This window comes from Acartia tonsa, chromosome 15 (assembly GCF_053477335.1).
Source record: "Acartia tonsa isolate MP-2025a chromosome 15, ASM5347733v1, whole genome shotgun sequence".
Classification (NCBI taxonomy): Eukaryota; Metazoa; Arthropoda; class Copepoda; order Calanoida; family Acartiidae; genus Acartia; species Acartia tonsa.
The window spans coordinates 10,812,224-10,836,348 of record NC_137274.1 but is presented as its reverse complement, the minus strand read 5'-3'; the positions used below and the strand labels follow the sequence as shown (position 1 = coordinate 10,836,348).

Genomic DNA, 24,125 nt, shown 5'->3' with positions numbered 1-24,125 from the left:
TGAAAAACACATATAAGTTTCGTGGTTTTTTTCAAATTAATTTCATTGCTGCTTTTATACATTTATATTCTGATTATTTATAAAGTGTGTTACTTTTTTATATGTTTCATCATTATTTTGCCACAACTCAGTCAAAAATACTTACAAAACATACCTTTTTCAACCTAAAGTACTCAAATAGTTCCTTTACAAGCCCCATCAATCAGTTTTGAGATATCTCCATATTTCAAGGAAAATTGACAAAAAAGGCAAATTTGGGTGTTACCTTTTTATATGCTCAGATACCATAAAATCAATAAAAAAATACTTATTTATATTTTTTTCTGGTTTTCAAAGTTTGCTTCTGTTAAAGTAAATATTCTTGAAGGGATTTATGCATTGATTTATACAGAAACATAATATTGGGTGGAAATAAATTGTATCCAAAAGTATTCTTTTTGAAAAATAAGAAATTTATCCTCCATCGCCCTAGAGGACAGCTGCTGACCTCTAGTGTACATGGTTTTGTCAAATACATGTTAAAGAAAAAATTTAGCCAAAAAAGTAAATAAAAAAGTATTTTAATGTGTTAGAAAATTAAATTGTTTAATTTCAAATTTGGGGATGCTGACCTTAAAGATGCTCCTACTGGTGGTGATGGTGACCCGGAAGGCATTGAAGTACATGAGCATTATGGCAACACAACTATTGATCTATGTTTTGATTTTTATATTACTAGCAGCCTCCAATCAAGAGAAATCCCTAAATGATTTTTTAATTCTCAAATTCATAAGGTAAATACTGTGATTTTGAAAAGTTCTTGTTATATTTTTTCATTGGAGGCTGCTAGGAATTTAAAAATCAGAACATAGATCAATAGTTATGTTGCCATAATGCTCATGTACTTCAATGCCTTCCGGGTCACCATCACCACCAGTAAGAGCATCTTTAAGGTCAGCATCCCCAAATTTGAAGTTAAACAATTTAATTTTGTAACACATTAAGATACTTATTTATGTACTTTTTTGGCTATTTTTTTTTTTAACATGTACTTGACAAACCCATGTACACTAGAGGTCAACAGCTGTCCTCTAGGGCAATGGGGGTTGAATTTCTTATTTTCCAAAAAAAATTCTTTTGAAGATCATTTATTTCCACCAAATATTATGTTTCTGTAAAATCAATGCATAAATCCCTTCAAGAATATTTACTTTAACAGAATCAAACTTTAAAAATGAGAGAAAAGTAAAAATAAGTATTTTTTTATTGATTTTATGGTAACTGAGCTTATAAAAAGGTAACACCAAAATTTGCCTTTTTTGTCAATTTTCCTTGAAATATGGAGATATCTCAAAACTGATTGAAGGGGCTTGTTAAGGAAGTATTTGAGCATCTTAGGTCGAAAAAGGTATGTTTTGTAAGCATTTTTGACTGAGTTGTGGCCAAATATTGATGAAACATATAAAAAAGGAACACACTTTATATATTCAAGTATTAATGTTCGTTTGTCTTACCGATTCAGAGCTTCGTTTTTATGGCTGTTGTCATCCTTGTTTTAAAATAAATTACTCTTACAAATCTCTATTTAAACATATGCTTGAAAAAAAACAAGCTTAATGATTTGTAGACATAAATATATAAATAATATATAAAATAAATACCCTTTTAATGAAGTAACAGGATTTCTGTTTGTAACAAAGGATCTTGCTAACCGCTGAACCAACATGGTTCTCCTTTACAGGGTAAGTCCTGGTAAGGTTTATAATTTTTTTCGGGATAGGGTACCTTCACCCTCCAATGAGAAATCGCCACTAAAAAAATCCTCCTCCAAATTTTTTTTTTTTAAAACTAATATTTAAAAACGAGGGGCGGGGGTTAGTCGCCCTCCCGTCCCCCCTCGTCAAGTGCCTAAAAAGGCCTCTAGCGGCGTAGCCACTAGTGAATAATAAACAACAAACTATTTGAAGTTTCCCCAAGCTTCTTGTCCTTTCATCTATAGAAACAAAGATACCTCAGAAGGACGGGAAATTTAATTTTGATAGTACTGTCCGCAACAATTTTAAAAATATTTTTTTTAATTTGGAGGGAATTTGCCTTTTTATGAAAGTTTTTGAATCTCGCTTGACAGCATGTGTACACAGGGAGGAAGGGAGGGGCAATGGGCTGTTTGTTACTTTGGTCCCCAAAGTTTTATAATAATGTTTTCTTATTCGTTGGCTCAACAACTTTTGGGACTTTTATTGAATTATGATTGGTTGATTCATTAAGTTGAGTGTCCAAAATTACTAATTTTAATCTACAGAAGGGGTAATTTTGTGTTTAGTTTTGTACGTCAATTCATCGGTCATTGTCTTATCCCTTTAGATCCCTCATGTGTTTAGCCTTTTAATTTTGTGACACTTCTGGCGTTATCCTCTTAGATTTTATTTTTCAATTTTGGAAATTTGAGTCCCCCCCCCCCTCTCCCCGACAACGACGAACAACTATTTTAGTTAGGTTTTAGGCTAGTGAGCCGAGCACTGCGGGTGGGCAGGCACCGAACTTCTTGAAAAAACAAAATAATTAAGAACAGGGATGCAGAGATTCATAGGAATAAGAAAAGTGTTGTACATCCCCAATGATGATACACAAAATAAACCCTTCTATTATTAAAAATTAGTGGTTGAAACGTTAGAACACTCAACTAAATAAACCAGCCCTGAAAAATTCGATTAAAGTCCCCAAAGTTGTTAAGCCAACGAATAGGACTTTGGGGACATCCCAATGCTTCCTCACTCCCTGTGATTTGATATCTTAGAAGCAAAGTTAATCTATATTTTTGGGAAGTACATCTGTATGTCCACAGCTTCTACCAACAACGAAATTAATTTGAAGAAAAAAATCAGGAAACCTATATATGATTTTCAGCTGTCGTTGGGGGGGGGGGGGGAGACGTTGTAGATTTGACGACCTCTACATCTGCCCCCTCAAATATTATTTTATATTTATTTTGCTTGTTGGTTTTATCTTATTTCTGCGTATGGCCACTATGTTTCGCAGCAGCTCACCAGACTGTTTCATTATAAAGCAGCCTAGTAAATAAATAAATTAGAATTGAATTATTTAATAATAAATGTAAATTAATAACTGTGGAACTGGGAGATAGAGGCAACTAATCCTTTGATTGCACGATCTTTGTCTAAGGATAGTTAGGAGTTTCACCTGTTTTAGGCCAAGGCATTCCCCCCTACTCTAACTATTTATGTCACGCACCAGCCATAGCAGAAGTAAGAACAATTCTTAAGTCTTTAGTTATGAGGGGGTGTTAAGCCAAGATTCAAACCTATCACCAACTTGACGACGAGCAGATGCGCTACATGTTGAGCCAGGTCGAGGGTACAAATATTCAAAAATGCTGCTATACATATTAATATTGAAAACATTTGTTCTTTGAACTCTGCTTAAATAATTCTTTAACTATGGAAAATTACTAGATAAACAAGAAATGTGTAGCAAGAATAAAATATTTTTTTAAAGGCGAAGCTTTTCTATAATTAGGGTCAGTCCGTCCATATGTCCAGTTTTCTTTTTTTGATAATTTAAACATGTTAGAATTATCATGTCAATTTCAAACCTGGCATTTTAGTAGTTTGTTACTATTTAGAAAGCGTAGCAACTCGAACTCTGTTCATTTAAAACATGTTGATTTTAAACTTTTTTGAAAGCATTTTTTTATTTCATTGATCTAATTTTTAATTTAGTGTTGTACATCCCTAATGATGATACACAAAATAACTCCTTCTACATTAAAATTAGTGGTTGAAACGGTAGAACACTCAACTAAATTAACCACCCATGAAAAATTTAATTAATATCCCAAAAGTTGTTAGCCGGTGCCTTCGGCACTTCGGGGCTAAAAAAACTAGTTTTAATCTTATAATTGTACATTCTATATCCGCGGAAAGCCGTTTATAATACGATGCGAGAAATAACTATTAAAAATAGATATTTGAACATAACGTAATTCTTTAATTTATGGAAATTTTTATAAATAAACATATGTGTAGTAAATAAAAAATTTTTTAAATCAAGTTTTTGATACTTTAATTTATACACTAGTGGCTTCGCCCCTTGCCTCTAGAGGCTTCACCCCAAGATTTGATGGGGTTCCATTTGTTCTTTTGTTATAAGCTGTGTTATATTTCAGAGAGAGAGAGGGGACAATGAGCTCTTTATTACACTAGTCCCCAAAGTTTTATAACATCGTTTCTTATTCGTTAGCATATCAACTTTAGGGACTTTTCATAAGGTGGATTATTAAGTTGAGTGTTCAAAAGTTTCAACCACTAATTGTAGTCTACAGAAGGGGTAATTTGCGAATCATCATTAAGGATGTTAATCCATTTATCGGCCATCGTCTAATCCCTTTAGATCCCTGGGTTTTAATGACTGAAAAGATTGGTTTTTATGATAACGCCAACAGATTGAGTTCTCCGTTTTATTGATGGTTTTGGTCTAATCTATTTTTAGGTGGTTTTAGGCTATTGTTTCGTGCATTTTAGTACTCTACGGATGTCCATGTAAAACAAGTTTAACTTATATTTGAATTTAGAGGATTATTACAAATATTTTGGAGGATTTTTTCTACATAATTATAAAAATATCGGGTATAGTCCCTTTCGTGGGAACGACTCTGTAGGAGCGTTTCGTCGTATTTTGACAGCAGCTTTTGATAGGTTATTTTAGGTTAGGTTGTGTAAGATGATTGCCCCGTAGAGTTAGGCAATTGGCCCCGCAGGGTTAGAGCCCCCTGCTTGGATAATACGAAGAAACCAGCTTATACCAACAATGCAATTAATTTGAAAAAATTACGAAACCAATACGTGTTTTTCAGCTGTCATTGGGGGGCAACACCTCGAAAAATTGACGACCTCTCCATTTGGCCCCCAAATAATATTTTAGATTTATTTCGCTTGATGGTTATACCTTATTCCTGCCAATAACCAAGGATAACTAAGGGGAGCCAAACACCCAACCAACTCTTTGATTGCACGTCCTTTGTCTGGAAGTCCTAACTGTGCATGGTAATGAGTTGCGCTTTTATGTGCTAAGGCATCCTCCCCCACTCTAACTATTATTTCTCGCAACTGACATAACAGCAGTAGATTCCATTTCTTAAGTCTTAAGTTATGACGCGGTGTTAAGTCTACCACCTCCCCGACGACGAGCGGATGTGCTACGTTGTTGAGCCTTGGTTTATCATTCTGATATGAAAAGTAGTAACGTTTTACTTTGTCTGAAGCTTAATTGATTTCAATAGGGGGGGGGGGGGGGGGCGGGTAATGCAACCATCTCGTAATCAATGCGCAAATAGCACTTAGAATTCGAATTTCGTTATGAAACTTGGCATGAGTAATCCTTGGTAGGTCTATTTTTCCAAAATCTAACGAAAAGATGGAAAAGTAAGTGTTAATTACGTAGGGATTAACTTTTTGAAACATATTTTTCTTTAACTCATGTGAAATGATACCAAAAATATTTTTTTTTAGATTTCTACTACCAGCGACTACTGGCTAGAACCGAATGAAAACGTCTGCGTGGCAAAGATTATGAAATTCTGATTCCATTTGCGCATTTTTTACGAGATGGTTGCATTAACCCCCTCCCCCCCTTCATACTGAGATTGGTTTTTATAAAAATGCAGCGTTTTTTTGACAACTTTTTAGACATTGATTGATTGAACGAAGATGATATCATTTCAACAGAGTATACAACTTAAGAATTCAAAATTTTAAAATTATTATTTTAGCCATTTGTATAATGTCTAATACAGCTCTAAAAAGATGCATTAATTAATATGCAGCATAAATGGATTAAAGATAATTTGTTTTTCTTCTATGAAGGCCGTACCAACAAAAGCAAAATAATTAAATAAATAGTTGTATACTCTGTTAAGATTTCGCGAATGCCGCGCTTGTTTCGACGTGTCTAAAAAATTGTCGAAAAACGCGGCATTTTTATAAAAACTCATCTCAGAACTGATTGAGTTCTTCTGTAAGAAAAGTATTTCTGATTGAAGTACGGACATTGAAATACTTCAGTAACAGACAAAGTGAATTAAGTTACCCAAGCTTTAGAGAACACGTTTTGCGTATTAAATAACTAAAAATTAACGAGAATTTAACATTTTTATTTTTAACTTAACACAAAACATAAATAAAAACAAGGATGACAACATCCATAAATAGCGAAGCACATAAGCAATATGGAATGGACATAAAGACAAAGTGAGTTATAGAGCAGGTGTTCATACAATAAGAAAATCACGAAATCTTACAAAATAAAGTTTTTTGAAGTATTTATGTCAGACAGACTGGAAACGCCCTTTAAGTGGCGTTGCCACGAAAGCTACTATGCCCAAATAATATATAGATTAGATGCATGCACAATAATATATAAGAATCTTCAGTAAAAAATTCAGCTCTCTATCTTTAATAAGCAACTGAGAAAATCATATTTCAACTATAGCGTTACGGACAGACTGACGGACAGATATACAAAGTGAATTATAGAGTAGTGTCGCTACAGAAAATACTAATAGAATCTTTATTTTCTACCAAGAAGTCATTTATCGCATCGTATTATAAACAGCATTCCGCGGATATAAAATGAAAATTTTAAGATTAAAACCTGATTGTTAGTTTCGAGTTGCCGAAGGCACGGGCTAACAAAATTGTTTTTAATCTTATAATTGTACATTTTTATAACCGTAGAAAGCTGGATGTAATTCGATACGATACATGATTTTTCAGTATGGCTTAGAACTGGTTCTGATCCAGCGGATATTAGACATACTATAAACTAATAATCCAGGACAAACAAAGTGAATTATTGAGTAGCTTCACTAAAAATAGTACTAAAATATCTAAATGATCTTTATTTTCTACCATGTAGTTTTATAAACTAATATTCAAGTATGGCTTTGAAACCGAACAATATCCGCCGCATTAGAACCGGTTCTAAGCCATACTGGAATAGTTATTTCTTTCATCGTATTATAAACGGCTTTCCTTCGGCACCTCGCGGCTAAAAAAATAGTTTTAATCTTATGATTGTACATTTTTATATTCGTAGAAAGCTGGATATACTACGATGCTAGACATAGTTTTTTCGTATGGATGAGAATCAGTTCCTATCCACCGGATTCGAATGAATACGAGAAAATCATATAGAGCATCGTATTACAGACAATATTCCATGAACATTAAACTAAAAATCATAAAATTAATACCAGTTTTGTTAAACCGAAGCTTCGGCCCCTTTTAAAACTAGTTTTAAACTTACAATCTTTATTTTGATATCCGTGGAAAGCTGTCTATAATACGATGTAATAATTAACTATTCTGGGATTGTTTTCTTCAACGTCTGGTCTTCTGTAGCAACTCTTTCTAAATAAAATAACAAGAATGATCTAAAGGGATAAGACAATGGCCGATAAGTTGATGCACATCCCCAATCATGACACACAAAATTACACCATTAGTAATGTTAAATTAATGATTGAAACGTTTGAACTTAATAAACTAACCAATCAAAACTCACTATTGTCCCCAAAATTGTTAAAGCGACGAATAAAAAATGTGGTTCATGTGAACTAAACAAAGTTGCGGGTTTTAGCCCCGTTTTAGCTTTTCTCCAATTTCTAGCCCCTGCGGGGCAATCACCTAACCTAACCTAAAATAACCTTTTAAAAGCTATTGTGAAAATACGACGAAACCTGCATCTTCATTTCCTTCACATGACCCGAAAACGTTATTATAAAACTTTGGGGACTAGTGTAATAAACATCTTGTTGTCCTCTCTCTCTCGCTGGATGAAAACATTCTTATAAATAGAAGGGACAATTATATCCAGGGAGGGAGGGGACATTGGACTGTGAATTATACTGGTATCCAAAGCAATATGTTGGTTAAAAACTACATTTATGTAATAGGTAATCTTAATTAAAAGAAGAGGTAAGGGGGGGGGGGGGTTTAATGCAACCATCTCGTAATCAATGTATAAATGGCACTTAGAATTCGAATTTCGATATAAAATTTTGCATGAGTAATCCTTGGTAGGTCTATTTTCCCTAAATCGAACAAAAAGTTGGAAAAGTAACGGCTAACGGCTGGCAGCTCAGCCGCTTAGTAATTTTTTGGCTTTTTTCTATGGAAATAAATCACGAAACCTCTCTCCACATAATGCTCTTTTCCGACCCAAAAAGTTTTTAAACTATTCTAGCCGGTAGTTGCTGGTACTAGAAATCTAAAAAAATATTTTTTTGTGTCATTTCACATGATTTAAAGCAAAAATATGTTTTAAAATGTTGATTTCTACGTAATTTTTGACAGATTTGCCCTAAAAATAGCCAAAAAAACGGCTAAACGGCTGAGCCGTTAGCTGTTACTTTTTCAACTTTTTGTTCGATTTAGGGAAAATAGACCTACCAAGAATTACTCATGCAAAATTTCAGATCGGAATTCGAATTCTAAGTGCCATTTATACATTGATTACGAGATGGTTGCATTAAAAACCCCCCCCTTTTGTTTGTCACTATTGGGGCTGTATATCAATTTGTCGTCCATTGTCTTATCCCTAATTATTAGTTGTGCTTTCACCCAAAACTGTTTCTTGACCATTGCTCTTTATTTACAACCAGCGGCTACGCCCCTAGAGGCATCTGGCGACACGTAAAATTTTTTCTTTTCAACCTGTGTTAAAAACAGCTTTTTACCAAAAATATTTTTTTTCGCCGCTAGATGATTTTTTTGGCGATTTGTCACCAAAATAGTTATAAACCTTCCTGGGACCTATGAGAAGCTACCCTGTAAAGGAGAACTATACCGGTTCAACGGTTAGCGAGATCCTTCAGTACAAACAAACAGACAGACAAACAAACATCCTGTTACTTTATCATTAGGATTTATTTGAAAAAAGTCAGTCAGTAACTGTCAGTTGGTCACAGGGATATATTAACTGAAGATTAACTACTTACATGTTTGTGAGATTTGCTGTTGAAATGCTGGACAAATTGTATTTCACTCGGGGCTGACACATTGCACGCCCCACAGTAATAACTTCCTATAATTAAAGACGACATTACAAAATAGGATGACGTCATTCCATAATGAAAGACGACTTAGGATATCTCTGGACAGGTAAAAATGAAAAAGAAAATTTGGGGGGGTAAACTTATAAAACAAAATATGCATCTTTTTGAATGGTATTTACAAATTACAGAACCTGAACCTGGAGGCCAAATCCAAATTTTATTTCAAATAGGAAGACTACATCCAAAAAGGAAACTATTTTAAAAATTATCTATCTTCTCACTCCAAAGACAAAGCCAATTATCACTGTTTACACAAAAGTGTAAAACCTCCCCCCCCCCTTTAACTCTCATGCCACAATACAATTTATGCTTATGCCGCATTACAATATTTATGCTCATGCAACATTACAATTCATTCTCACTTTGTGTTACAATTACTGCTCCTGTCAGGTAAAAATTCATTAAACTGCCGCTTTACAATTTATGCTCGTGAAGCATTACAATTCATTCTCATACCACATTACAATTTATGCTCATAGCGCACTAGAATTTATGCTCATGACACACCACAATTCATGCTCATACCGCATTACAACTTACCGCTTGGGGTTCTGTATGCAGCAAATTTTGGGTTAGCGGCGGATCCTTTCACATTACCCTTTCCCCCAACCATCTTCTTCATTATCGACTCCTAAATAACAGGGATTTAATAAGATAAGACAATGGCTGATAAATTGATGTACATCCCCAAAAATGACACAAAAATTTCCCCTTCTGTAGATTAAAATTAGTAGTTGAAACGTTTGAACACTTAAAAAACCAAACAATAATACTTCGGTAAAAGTTCCCAAAATTGTTAAGCCAACGAATAAGAAAATGTCATTATAAAACTTTGGGGACTAGTGTAATAAACAGTCCATTGTCCCCTCTCTCTCTCTGCCTAAACTATGGATCTAATAAACAAGGATGACATTACACATAAAAGTAAAAATAAAAAATCAGACTAATAAATATTAACAAATATTTTTAAAAATTTTTAGAAACATTCAAGAATAGTTATTTCTCGTATCGTATTATAAACGGCTTTCCGCGGATATAAAATGTACAATTATAAGATTAAAACTAGTTTTTTTTAGCCCCGAGGTGCCGAAGGCACCGGCTAAAAAAACTGGTTTTAATCTTATGATTGTACATTTCTATATTCGTAGAAAACTGGATATAATACGATGCTAGACATAGTTTTTTCGTATGGATGAGAACCGGTTCCTATCCACCGGATTCGAATGAATACGAGAATATTGCTTAATTACAGGATTCTTTTATACTTAAATTTTAATCCTTGACTATAGAGATGCTTCACTTTAAATACCTTGATGTCCTAGGAATCATTTTCCCTAAAATCACATAAATTTGTTGTCAGAAAAGTGAAAAATATTCAGCGCATTTTAAAGGGAAGTACAGAATAAGAGTTTTTATACTTTCTAAATTATACCTTATTGATATAGGAATCATTATCCAAAGTTTGAATTCAATAGGACAATTATAATATACCTAATATAAGTGAAAAGATCATAGAAAAGCTTCATATTTAAAAGGATTTGCTGTTATTTGGTTTCCATTCCCAATACCTATAGAGTTGCGGACGGACGCTGACTTTAATAACCATGTTCAATTGCATAAAAAGCGATATTTGTTTACCGAAGGATCTTGCTAACCACTCGACTATATGGTTCTCCTATATATGGTGGCTTCTCATAGGTCCTGGTAAAGCTTATAACTATTTTGGGGGAGGGTAACACCACCATCCCAAGAGAAATAACCCCTACAAAATAATGACCCCCCTAGAAAAATGTAAAAAAAACTTTTTCTTTTTAAAAATGCAATTGAAAGAGGGGGGGGGAGGTTGACTTCCCCCATAACTTGAGGGCCATAAATTGAGCGTGGCCGCTGCTAGTATTCATTAATTTAGCTTATGAAATATTTCCTTAAACATTATAGGTACTTTAAACGGGTTATTTAATAAAACAAATTTGCATAAATAAATGAATTTTAAATCCCAAGGTATTAAATGATAAGCTATCGCTCGATTAATGCTAAATATTGTTTTATTTAATAACATTCTATTGCAACATAAAAGTGATGCTGGCAATTAATTTCTTGAATAATATGATAGAACGTGTTTTCATTTGTTTCTATCTATTTAAATTGTTAAACATTAAATTGAAAAAAAATCTTCCACGTAAAATAGAAAAAATCTTTTATTTTTTAACCAACATTATTTCGAAATTTTTATTCATTAAATTTTATTAAAATTTTCATAAAAATATCTTCTAATAGATACTAAAAACATAATCCATTGTAAAATATTAATTTCAAAACAAATTGAATATTAAATATCTCTTTTTCACAAGCTAAATATTTAAAATCGGTTAATTTATACTAAAACATATTTTTTCTTACGTTTCTTCCCACGCTCAAATATTTTTCCCATGGTTAAAAATACAATTAATCATCCATTGTCTTATCCCTTAAGATCCTTTTAGAAAGCGAAGCATTTCTATGATTAGTGTCGATACGTAACAGTATTGATTCCTGTTACAATTTTATTAGGTACAATTTTGAAAGTGATGAATTAATTATCCTATTTATCTGCTTTTTGGAACAATGATTCCTAGGACAACAATGTACAGTAATTGGGTATAGTCCCTTTTGTGGCAACGCCTCTTAAGGGGCGATTCGTTGTATTTTCACAGTAGTTTTTTAAAGGTTATTTTAGGTTAGATTAGGTGATTGCCCCGCAGGGTTATGTGCCCCGCAGGGGCTAAAAATAGTAGATAAGCTATTGTGAAAATACGACAAATCCCTTAAGAGGCGTTGCCGGTGACTTCTAAAATGGTGGGTCTGGCTCTCTGACATATCTTAAATTTGGCGAACTTAAAATTTTGCAACGCATTGATAGAAACAAATAATTTCTACTTATGATATTTACATTCCATATTTAAATTTAATACAAATTATTAAAGAATTAAATTTTGTATGACAAAAGCATAGATAATAATTTTAAGAATTAGCGACGGTATCGCAGATTTCTTCGCAAGAAACTAAGTAAAAATTTTGATTAATTCTAGGATGACTTTACAGTTTATTTTTAGTAGCGAATTTACTCTATGTTTAACCTTTATCGGTTGGTCCCCTTTATTGACCTTAATAGGTCGAGGGGAGAGGGGGGGGGGGATTGAACGTTCACTCTGTTATCTCGGTTTCTACTAGAGCTAGACGGCTAGAAATTTTTGTGCAAGTCCCCTATTTGATATTAAATTTCCGACAATAAGTGGATCAAAGTAATTTTTACTTTTTTATTGAACAACCTTGTTTTTTTTTAGGGCCGTTTTTACTTAGAAATTTCAAAAGGCTGTAATTTCTGTACTCTTAAAGCTAGAAGAAGAATTTTTTTCAGAAAATGTTTACCTTTATGTATATACTAGCGGCTACACCCCTAGAAGCCTCTAGGGGCACTGGTAGGAGGGGGAAAAGTCGACCTTATCCCATTTTAGATTTGCGTTTAAAAAGAGTTAAAAAATATTTTTGGGGGGAGGGGGGTAAAGAAACCCTCTCCAAAAATAGTTCAAAACCTTCCCAGGACCTCACAGTAAAGGAGAACAATATCGGTTTAGCAGTTAGCGAGATCCTTCAGGACAGACAAAAAACGCTTACTACTTTATATAATAGGATAATATTAGAAATCCTAAATATAAATTTCGGCGGCGGCAGCTGTACTTGGCAGTTTCCGGACGCTGCAGACAAAAGTCGGTAAGAAAACGGCGCTGGATTTTTATGAAATTTAAATATGTCATGTATACATGTTAGAACAGCTTAGGTTTAAAATTTCAAGTCTCTAAGTCGAAAATTGCGGTCACAAGAGCCTTACAAAAAAAAGTTCATGAAATCAAAAGGTTTGTTGTTTGATTGATATGTGGGGAGGGGGGGGCGGATCTGACACTTTTGCGTAAACAGGGAGTATAGGCCTTGTCTTAGGAGTGAGAGGATAGGTTATTTGGGAAAAAAGTTTAGTTTTGGGGTGTATTTTCCTTATATTTAAAATTTTTTTGATAGGTCTCCAGGTTCAGGTGCTGCAGGCTGGAAGGTCACTTCTGGACAGGTATAAATGAAAAAAACTAGTTTGAAGAGTTAGAGATAAACTTATTAAACCAAATATGCTTCTTTTGGGATGTTATGAGCATATATGAAGAAAAAATAAAAATCAGCCTCCAGGTTCAGGTCCTGCAGGCCTCCAGGTGAATCCTGGACAGGTAAAAAATAAAAATTTTCACTTTTAAAGTTAGAGCATAACTTCTTTAACAAAAGTTGCTACTTAATGGATAGTATTAACTAATTTGAAGAAAAATTGTAAATCGGGCTCCAGGTTCAGGTACTGCACGCCTCCAGGTGGATCCTGGACAGGTAAAAAATAAAAATTTTAACTTTTAAAGTTTGAGCAAAACTTCTTTAACAAAAGTTGCTACTTAATGGATAGTATTAACTAATTTGAAGAAAAATTTTAAATCGGGCTCCAGGTTCAGGTACTGCACGCCTCCAGGTGGATCCTGGACAGGTAAAACTAAAAATTTTCACTTTTAAAGTTAGAGCATAACTTCTTTAACAAAATTTGCTACTTTATGGATAGTTTTATCTAACTTCAAGAAAAATTTGAAATTGGGCTTCAGGTTCAGGTACTGCAGGCCTCCAGGGGGATCCTGGATAGGTAGAAAATAAAAATTTTCCCTTTAAAGTTAGAGCATAACTTATCTAGCAAAAGTTGCTACTTTATGGATAGTATTAACTCATTTGAAGAAAAATTTGAAATCTGGCTCAAGGTTCAGGTAATGCAGGCCTCCAGGTGGATCCTGGATAGGGGAAACTAAAATTTTTCACTTTTAAAGTTAGAGCATAACTTATTAAAGAAAGTTGCTACTTTATGGATAGTATTAACTCATTTGAAGAAAAATTTAAAATCTTGCTCAAGGTTCAGGTAATGCAGGCCTCCAGTTGGACCCTGGATAGGTAAAAACTAAAAATTTTCACTTTTAAAGTTAGAGCATAACTTATTAAAGAAAGTTGCTACTTTATGGATAGTATTAACATATTTGAAGAAAAATTTGAAATCGGGCTCCAGGTTCAGGTACTGCGGGGCCTCCAGGTGAATTCTGGACAGGTAAAAACTGAAAATTTATATTTTTGAAGTTAAAACTTATTTAACAAAAGTTGCTACTTTATGGATAGTATTAACTTGTTTGAAGAAAAATTTGAAATCGAGCTCAAAGTTCATATACTGTATGCCTCCAGGTGGATTCTGGACATGTAAAAATTAAAATATTTAACTTAAGAGTTAGAACTATATCTATTTAACTAATTCAAAGAGAAATTTTAAATCGGGCTCAAGGTTCAAGTTAAATCCAACCATTTTGTTACATTTTGAATTATATCTGCAAAAAAAATAATATCAATTGACTAAAATAAAAAAAAACATATTGTCAACAGGTCAGTCACTAAAGGAAGCCTGCAGGAAATACACTGCTCTAACTGTGGTAAAATTCCAACAAGTAGACACAATACCCCTAATTTAATGAGTTAATACTATCCATAAAGTAGCAACTTTTATTAAATGAATTATTCCCTAATTTTAAAAGTGAAATTTTTAGTTTTTACCTGTCCAGGATCCACCTGGAGGCCTGCAATACCTGAACCTGGAGCCCAATTTCAAATTTTTCTTCAAATATGTTAATACTATCCATAAAGTAGCAACTTTGATTTAATAAGTTATGTTCTAAATTTAAAAGTAAAAATTTTCAGATTTTACCTGTCCAGAATTCACCTGGAGGCCTGCAGTACCTAAACCTGGAGCCCGATTTAAAATTTTTCTTCAAATTGGTTAATACTAGTCATCTTGTAGCAACGTTAAATTAATAAGTTATGCTCTAACTTTAAAAGTTAAAATTTTTAGTTTTTACCTGTCCAGGATCCACTTGGAGGCCTGCAGCACCTGAACCTGGAGCCTGATTTCCAATTTTTCTTCAGATGAGTTAATACTATCCATAAAGTAGCAACTTTTGTTAAATAAGTTATGCCCTAACCTTAAAAGTTAAAATTTTTAGTTTTTACCTGTCCAGGATACACCTGGAGGCCTGCAGTACCTGAACCTGGAGTCCGATTTCAAATTTTTCTTCAAATATGTTAATACTATCCATAAAGTAGCAACTTTAATTTAATAAGTTATGTTCTAACTTCAAAAGTAAAAATTTTCAGTTTTTAACCTGTCCAGAATTCACCTGGAGGCCTGCAGTACCTGAACCTGGAGCCTGATTTAAAATTTTTCTTCAAATTGTTTAATACTAGTTATATTGTAGCAACTTTTGATTAATAAGTTATACTCTAACTTTAAAAGTTAAAATTTTCAGTTTTTACCTGTCGAGAATTTATCTGGAGGCCTGTAGGACCTGAACCTGGAGCCCGATTTAAAATTTTTCTTCAAATATGTTAACACTATCCATAAAGTAGCAACTTTTGTTAAATAAGTTTTGTTCTAACTTCAAAAATAAAAATTTTCAGTTTTTACCTGTCGAGAATTTATCTGGAGGCCTGTAGGACCTGAACCTGGAGCCTGATTTCAAGTTTTTCTTCAAATTAGTTCATACCATCAATAAAGTAGAAACTTTTGTTAAATAAGTTCTGTTCTAACTATAAAATTAAAAATTTTCAGTTTTTACCTGTCCAGAATTCACCTGGAGAACTGCAGGACCTGAACCTGGAGGCTGATTTTTATTTTTATTTTATATATGCTCATGACATCCCAAAAGATGCATATTTGGTTGAATAAGTTGATCTCTAACTCTTAAAACTAATTTTTTTTTTCATTTATACCTGTCCAGAAGTTACCTTCCAGCCTGCAGCACCTAAACCTGGAGCCCCTTGCCGCACATTTATCGGTTGGGGGTAGGGCTCAACGCCCCCCCCCCCTTCTCTATTATCTCAGTGCATGGCCCTTGTTGGATAATGAATTTCCGACTATAACTGAACCTAAGTCAATTTTCGCTTTCTTCACCCTTTTATTTAACAACCTTTGTTTTTAAGTCCTTTTCTACTTAAAATTTTCATTTTTTATCTTTGAAGCTAGAAAAATATTTTTTTCAGAAAATGTTTATATTTATATAAATTTTATATTAGAAATCTCAAAACATAAATTTCTGAGGCCGCAGCTGTACTTGGCACCTGCCAGCCACCGCAGTCAGCGGTCAGCGAGAAAACGGCGGATCTTAATAAAATTTTGATACGTTATGTAGGCGTGTAAGAAAAGCTTAAGTTTAAAATTTGAAGGCTCTATGTTAAAAATTGCGGTCACAGGAGGCTTTTAAATCATTCTGGAGACCTGGAGGATCAGGACCTGCAGGATCATACCTGGAGCCTGAAATTGACTTGAACACCTATATTTCAAATTAATTAACCAGAATAGCTAACTGTCCCATAATGATAAACTCACATACAGACGGACAGACCCTAATTATAGAAAATCTTTGCTTTTAAAAAACTAATATTTATTCACTCACTAACAAAATTAAAATGTTGGCAGATAAACACATTTTTTAAAGCAAATCTACTCTGTAACTCACTTTGTTTTTCTACCTGTTAATCTGTCACTCTGTTTCAAAAGCTCTGAGGAAAATACAAAAAAATATAAAAATTAAAAATAAAAGCAGAAAAAAAAGTTACATTGACAAGCTGACAGACATTTCAAATTATAGATAAACTTCGTCAACAATTTCAAGATCCATATTTCAACTAAATTTATTCCTGTAAACATAATTCACTTTGATACGAACTTATTTGAACACATGCGAACGAATTCAAATTAATAGATACTTGATCTAAAGTTGCTTGTAACTGTTCAAATAAACGTTACTAAGGAATTTAATTTATAACATATATAAAGGTTCCATTGGAATTCAGTCCACACGGGATTCAACCCACGGAATTCAGCCCAGCGGGATTCAACCCAACGGTATTCAGCCCACACGGGATTCAACCCACGGGATTCAGCCCACCCGGAATTCAGCCCACATGGGACTCAACCCACGGAATTCAGTCCATACGGGACTCAACCCACGGAATTCAGTCCATACGGGACTCAACCCACGGAATTCAGTCCATACGGGACTCAACACACGGAATTCAGTCCACACGGGATTCAACCCATTATATATCTAAAATTACCAGTTTGCAAAAATATTTTTTTTTTAAATTTGAGAACTAAATTTTTTGAAAATTAAAAAAAAAAGTTTTAAGTTTATGTAAATTTTTTTTACTGTAGAAATTATTTTATAAAATATGCTTTATAAAAAAATTTGAGAAAAACAAATTATCTTCTAATAATTTGTTTCTTAAATTTGAAAAAAAAAATTATTTGTTTTTAAAACTGAGAATTCAGTCCACACGAAATTCAACCCAATATATATATGAAATTCTCAGTTTTAAAAACAAATAATTCTTTTTTCAAATTTGAGAAACAAATTTTTAGAAAATAATTCTTTTTTCTCAAATTTTTTTATAAAGCATATTTTATAAAATAATTTCTAAAAATAAAAAAAATTTACATAAACTTTTTAAAAAAAAATTCTAAAAATTTTGTTCTCAAATTCAAAAAAAAAATATTTTTTTTCAAACTGGTAATTTTACATATATAATGGGTTGAATCCCGTGTGGACTGAATTCCGTGGGTTGAGTCCCGTATGGACTGAATTCCGTGGGTTGAGTCCCGTATGGACTGAATACCGTGGGTTGAATCCCGTGTGGGCTGAATACCGTGGGTTGAATCCCGTTTGGGCTGAATACTGTTGGGTTGAATCCCGCTGGGCTGAATTCCATTGGTTGAATCCCGTGTGGGCTGAATTCCAATGGAACCATATATAAAATACATTATTATATAGATTTTTATTTTTTTTAAATCTTAATTATTGGTGGTGAATAAACCACTTTTTTGAACCGCCACCATAAAACGTTCCCATGTATAAATTAAAGAATTATTTCTCTTAAAGAAAGTACACAAGATTAATTATTTTTCTTCTTCTTAGTATTAAGTATTTAAATTAATTTTTGAAACAAAGTTGGAAAAGAAGAGATTTTAATAATCAACTATTATTTCTTTAAAAAAAATTAATTTAAATATCTGAAAATTTGCCGTAAGTTCTTAGTTGGTAAAAAACAAAATGATTTCTAGTAGCGGGGCTACTCTATTACTATTAATATTACAGAAATTTTACATAAGTATTAAAGTAAATATCATAAGATTAGCGCCAGTTTTGTTAGCTCAGGCATTTGGAACCTTGTTTTCACTTATTATCCACGGAAAGATGTCTATAATACGATGTGTTAAATTAATCAACTCAATTTATTTAGGATCTACAATATTTTGATATATAAAATATATTTGTTTTATTTAATGAAAAAAATATATTTCTTTTATTTCATGAAAAAAAATATTTTCTACTTTTCATCCCTTTTGTCCTTGTAAACACGTATAAACTTTGTACAGCAGAGAAAGAGTGGGCAATGACAATAGTCCCCAAAGTTTTAAAATAACGTTTTTTCATTAGTTGGCTTAACAATTTTGGGGATTGGGTCAATTTAAATTGGTTGCTTCATTAGGTTGATTGTTCACACTTTTCAACCACAAATTTTAATCTACTGAAGGGGTTATTCTAAGTATCATCATTGGGGTATATATTAATTTATCGGCCATTGTCTTATTATCATTATCCCTTTAGATCCATTGTACCCACTACTGTATACCCCTTCTAATTTAATTTGCTTTTGTGTATTGATGAAACAATATGCTGAAGTGATAGCATGCGGAAATGAACGCCCACCGTTGAATTGGTACTCTCCCCCCCAACTAATTTGTCTAACTACGCCTCCCACAATACAAAACTGTATAAAAAGTCGTAAGAAATTAAGACGGAAAAAACTCGAGATATCTGTCATGCACGTAATGCGTGGACCCACCATTTTAGGGGTCACCGCGTTGCCACGATAGAGACTATACTCCAATAATTTAAGTAAAGCATCTCTATATGTCAGACAGTGAGACAAAGTAAGTTAAAATACCTTAAACTGCATCCGCTTATTAATTGTTGTAAGGTCTTGGGTCGGGACATTCCCCATACCTGCTCCCACCTTCTTCCTATCAATCAATAATATTCAAGATATTGTGCACAGTAAGATCTCTAAAACAGATGATAAAATCGATCCAAATGTTTTAGGTTAAAATTTGTTAGTTTTAGGATGTTTGCTTGGTGATTGGCAGTTGTTTTATTATGTATCTGTCTGTCTGTTTCTCTATCAGATCTATCTGTCTATATGTCTGTCTCTGTCTATCTGTTGCCTGTTATATCTGTCTGTATCTGTTTAATCTGTTTGTCTCTGTCATATCTGTCTTTGTCACATCTTTCTTTCTCTTTCAAATATGTCTCTATCTGTTAGTCTGTCCTATCTGTCTGTCACAATGTCATATCTATCTGTATCTGTCTGTATCTGTTTAGTCTATTTGTTTCTGTCATTTATGTCTGTCTATATTTGTCTGCCTCTGTAAAATTTGTCTGTATCTGTCTGTTTGTGTAATTTCTGTCCGTTTGAGATGTTATCGGTCTGTCTGTCTATCTAAAACATATCTATCTTTCTCTGTCATATATGTCTTTCTGTCTATATGTTATATCTCTATAATATCCTTCTGTCTGTTATATCTGTCTGTCTTTGTCTCATCTGTCTTTTTCTATCATATTGTCTAATTCTGTCATATTCACCTGTCTGTCTCTGTAATATGTCTTTCTATGTCATATCTATCTGTTTAAATGTTTTCTTCTATCATATCTGTCTACATAATAACTGTTTGTCTATATGTCTGTCTGTCTATGTGTTTGTCTATCTGTCTGTCTGTCTATCTCTATATTAACTGTCTTTCTGTCTATTTCTATATCATTGTCTGTCTGTCTATTTCTATATTATCTGTCTGTCTGTCTATCTCTATATTACCTGTCTGTATGTCAATATCTATCTTATCTGTCTGTCTGTATATCTGTCTTTCTATCTCTATATTATCTACCAGTCTGTCTATCTCTATATTATCTGTCTATCTGTCTGCCTATCTGTCTGGCCGTCTTCTATCTGTAATATTCTAAATTTAACCATGAATATTTCCTGTGATTTTTCCCATTAATATGTTGTTCAAACTGCTGGCTATTTGGGGCAGAAACCTAAAAATAATAAGAGGGTAATCACTTTTGCGTAATTCCGTCAAATTGGGTGTTGGGTTGTAGTCAAATGCCTTTATTTAGTCAAACTGCTCTTAATTATGGACTAATTAATATACTAGCGGTATCGCCCCTACCCTCTAGAGGCTTCGCCCTATGAGGTAAGGGGAAGTCAACCCTTCTATATAGAATTTGTTTGTTTTTTTAAATAGGCACTGCTACATCCTATCTAAAAAAGTGGGGAATTTTTTGTATTTTGGGGGTGTCCTACCCCCCAAGAAATTGCCTAAAACCACCACAGGACCAGTAGGTATATTCCCAAGAATCCGATCGGTTTGGTGAATACCGAGATCTTAAGGGACAGACAGACGGACGGACAGCCAGAAACGTTCTACTTTGTATTATAGAGTAACATACATTTGAGCTCAAAAATTACCCTCTTTATAACTTATAACAGAATTAAAGCAATCATCTCAAAATATACTTCTTTAAAATAGTATAAAATCACATTAACTAGGTCTATTTTCAAGGAGTGATTTTCATTGGGAGGGTGGTGGAACCCTCCCCCATAATAGTTACAAACCTTCCCAGGACCTATGAGAAGCTACACTGTAAATGAGAACCATACAGACATACATCCTATTACTTTATATAAGGATACATGCTAATTAAATATTATGGTGTACTCCAAGGATCACTCTTTGTTACCAGAAATAGAGGGGACAATGAGCTCTTTATTACACTAGACCCAAAACGTATTTGTATTCATTGACTTCATAACTTTGGGGACTCAAGTGAATTTTGATTGGTTGGTTTATTAAGTTGAGTGTTCAAACGTTTCACCCAATAATTGTAATCCATATAAGGGGTAATTTTGTGTATCATCATTTTATTGGCCATTGTCTTATCCCTTTAGATCCCTGCTTTGTTACCTTACAAACAGAACAGAAAAGCTGCTGCGCGTCTGAAATTGTACTCGGAGAATCCTCAAGAATTTTCTCCCATTTTTTAGTTTCCTGAATAAAGTTAGTTTTCATGAAATCAAATAAAATGCAATGAACCAGTTTTTTAGCCCGTGCATTTAGGGAAAAACTGGTTTTAAACTTATAATTATATATTTTGTATCCGCGGAAAGCTGTTAAAAAAATACAATGTGAGAAATAACTATTCCAGAATGGCGTTGAAACCGATTAATAACTGTTAGATTAAAATTGTTTCTCAGGCATGCTGAAAAATCATGTATAGCGTCCTAATACTGACAATTTTCCACGGATATTTAAACAAAAATCATAAAATTAGAGGTACCAGTTTTAATCTTATAATTTTTCATTCTTATATCTGCGGAAAGCTGTCTATAATACGATGCGAAAAATAACTATTACAATAGGCCAAGGTAATTTTTAAAACTTTCCGAAATTCATTCAGATAGACATACTACTACTTATGACAAAAAAAGGTTGGACACATCCTAGAAAAGCCTAGCTTCGATAAAAAAAGCCACCTTGTTAAATTTGGACGATTTTTCTGGCGCTGTCGCCGACATTTTTCTTTTGTGATTTTTCCCCATCTCATGACTGTGCAACATTGACTCTAGAATATATGTGGATATTATGACAGGGGAAAAATTGTCGTCAATTTAGCTTGCTAAGTTGCAAACATAAAACTTGTTATTAGTCAGTTCGTTCATCCAGTAAAGATACATTTGTAAATGATGTGATATACCTAAATTAATCCAAAAATAGTTTTTCGTAGATTTTTATCCAAAATTTTTCTTTTATTTTGCTTATTTTTTACGTAGAAGAAATCTTCCAAATTCTAACCATAAAAATTAGGAGATTTTGTTTTTTCAAATTGAAGATTTTTTTTCAGTTTTAAAATTGATGTTGAAAAAAAACTTTTTGAACCTTACAGTAACAGGATGTATGTCTATGTGTTTGTACTGAATTCTCCCTTTTAGCAAAGCTTCTTATCGATCATGGATCTTATCGAGGGAGAGAAAAATGTAATCTCCCCTCCCGAAAAAAGGGGGCGGAAGCATAGGCGTCCAAGGGGGGGGGGGTAATGGGCCATTTGGCACCCCCAAAATTTTGTGAACAATACCCCCCCCAAAAAAAAATAACCCCTACCTTGGGGATGCCGTAGGCACCCCCAACGATTTTGGGGGGGGTATTTACCCCCCCCAAACCATTTTGGGGGGGTAAATACTCCCCCCAAAATAGAAAATCTCTAACAAAAAAAATTTTTGCGCGCTTCGCGCGCATTTTTAATACTAAATTTTTATAAAATTTAAATTACCCCCCCCAAAAATTTTACCCCGGGGGTAAATTTTGGGGGGGGTAAACAAATTTTACCCCTGCCAACAGATTTCAGGGGGGGTAATTACCCCCCCCAAGCAAATTTTACCCCCGGGGTAAAAATTTTGGGGGGGGGTAAAAAAAATTTGCGGCGCGCTTCGCGCGCCATTTTACCCCCCCCAAAATAAAAAGCTTGGACGCCCCTGGGCGGAAGGTTGTGCTAAAATTCTGTAAAGGTGTGAGTTTTAAGGCTTAAAAACAATAGTAGAAAGATAATATTATTTACTAAATATGTGTATTCCTTATTGAAAAGAACTAAAGACAAAAATATTAGTAAAAAATATTTATTGAATATTATCGTTCTAATTCTGTTTCTAAGCCCTAAACTCACACCTTTACGGAATTTTAGCACAATCTACCTCTCCCTTTCTTTAATAAACACAAATAAATTTAGGGATAACATTTTTCTAACCCCCCCTCCCTAGATATACCACACTTTTCTGGGATCTTGCCAAATCAAGTATCAACTGTGGGGAATACCAAAGGATGACTCCATGCAAAATTTGAGCCGGATCCGGCCAAAACCGACCGTGCATTTTATGAAAAACCGGTCTTTTCCGGTTTTTAGGTATAATTTTGTGTAGCGAAGCTTCTCTATAATTCACTTCATCTGTCTGTCAGTCCGTAACGCTATGGGGAAAGTTTGATTTTCTCGGCTGCTATAAAACATAGACAGTTGAAAATTTTAGTGAAGAGTCCTATTACATATTCACATCTAATTTAAACATTGTTTTATCCGTCTGTCTATCGGTCATGCTTCAAACGTTATTTTTATGATTTTTTCTAAATATTTTATCTTTCTTTTAAAAGAAAGAATATGTAAAAAAAAAATTTGCTACTATTCCCTTAATATCTATCTACCTGAGGTGAATTCTAATTTACAAGTTTCACATTTCCATTCTTCCATCTGACATTATTGGGAGACAATCAAACAATGGGAATTTTATTAGTCCCCAAAGTTTTATAATAGTTTTCTTATTCGTTGACTTAACAACATTGGGGACTTTTATTTAATTTTGATTGGATGGTTCATTTAGTTGAGTGTCTAAACTTTAAACGTATAATTTTAATCTACAGAAGGAGTAATTTTGTGTATCATCATTGAGGATGTACATCAATTTATCGGCCATTGTCTTATCCCTTTAGATCACTGGGAGACAATACATTTATTTGGATATTGTGAAACTGAACCTGGGATAGATTATTTCCAAAAAGAAATTATGAAAAGAGATTTTCATAGCGTATTATAAGCTACCCTGTAAAGAAGAACTTTATCGGTTCAGCGGTTAGCGAGATCCTACGGTACAGACAGACAGATAGACATCCTTATACTTTATTATAAGGATTTGGATCTGGTGGAATTTAGTTAAAATCTCGCTGCTAAACGGCCGAACGTAGTTATAAGCGGCACGAGACTGAAAA

The 24,125-nt window shown here is 33.5% G+C and overlaps 1 protein-coding gene across 1 annotated transcript; it reads right to left on the bottom strand.

The window, feature by feature from the left end:
• Nucleotides 1-6,127: 6,127 nt before the first annotated feature.
• Nucleotides 6,128-23,701, bottom strand: LOC145307271 (zinc finger matrin-type protein 3-like). Its single transcript, XM_080149637.1, has 8 exons — nucleotides 23,565-23,701; nucleotides 21,851-21,939; nucleotides 21,282-21,365; nucleotides 20,299-20,352; nucleotides 19,208-19,285; nucleotides 9,653-9,743; nucleotides 8,996-9,081; nucleotides 6,128-7,406 (listed from the first exon to the last, which is right to left on the bottom strand). The coding sequence occupies exons 1-8, from the start codon at nucleotides 23,608-23,610 to the stop codon at nucleotides 7,377-7,379; spliced, it is 558 nt and encodes a 185-aa protein (XP_080005763.1). The 5' UTR covers nucleotides 23,611-23,701; the 3' UTR covers nucleotides 6,128-7,376.
• Between the last annotated feature and the right edge of the window lie 424 nt (nucleotides 23,702-24,125).

Bases quoted from the DNA above. Each gene is read 5' to 3' on its own strand.
- LOC145307271 (XM_080149637.1), bottom strand. From the start codon at position 23,610: ATGGAAGAATGGAAATGTGAAACTTGTAAATTAGAATTCACCTCAG. The intron at 21,366-21,850 runs GTGGCTTTTTTT...AACTTTATTCAG, and splicing joins AATCGTCCAAATTTAACAAG to GAAACTAAAAAATGGGAGAA. The intron at 9,082-9,652 runs GTAAGTTGTAAT...CTTTAATTATAG, and splicing joins TGCATACAGAACCCCAAGCG to GAAGTTATTACTGTGGGGCG.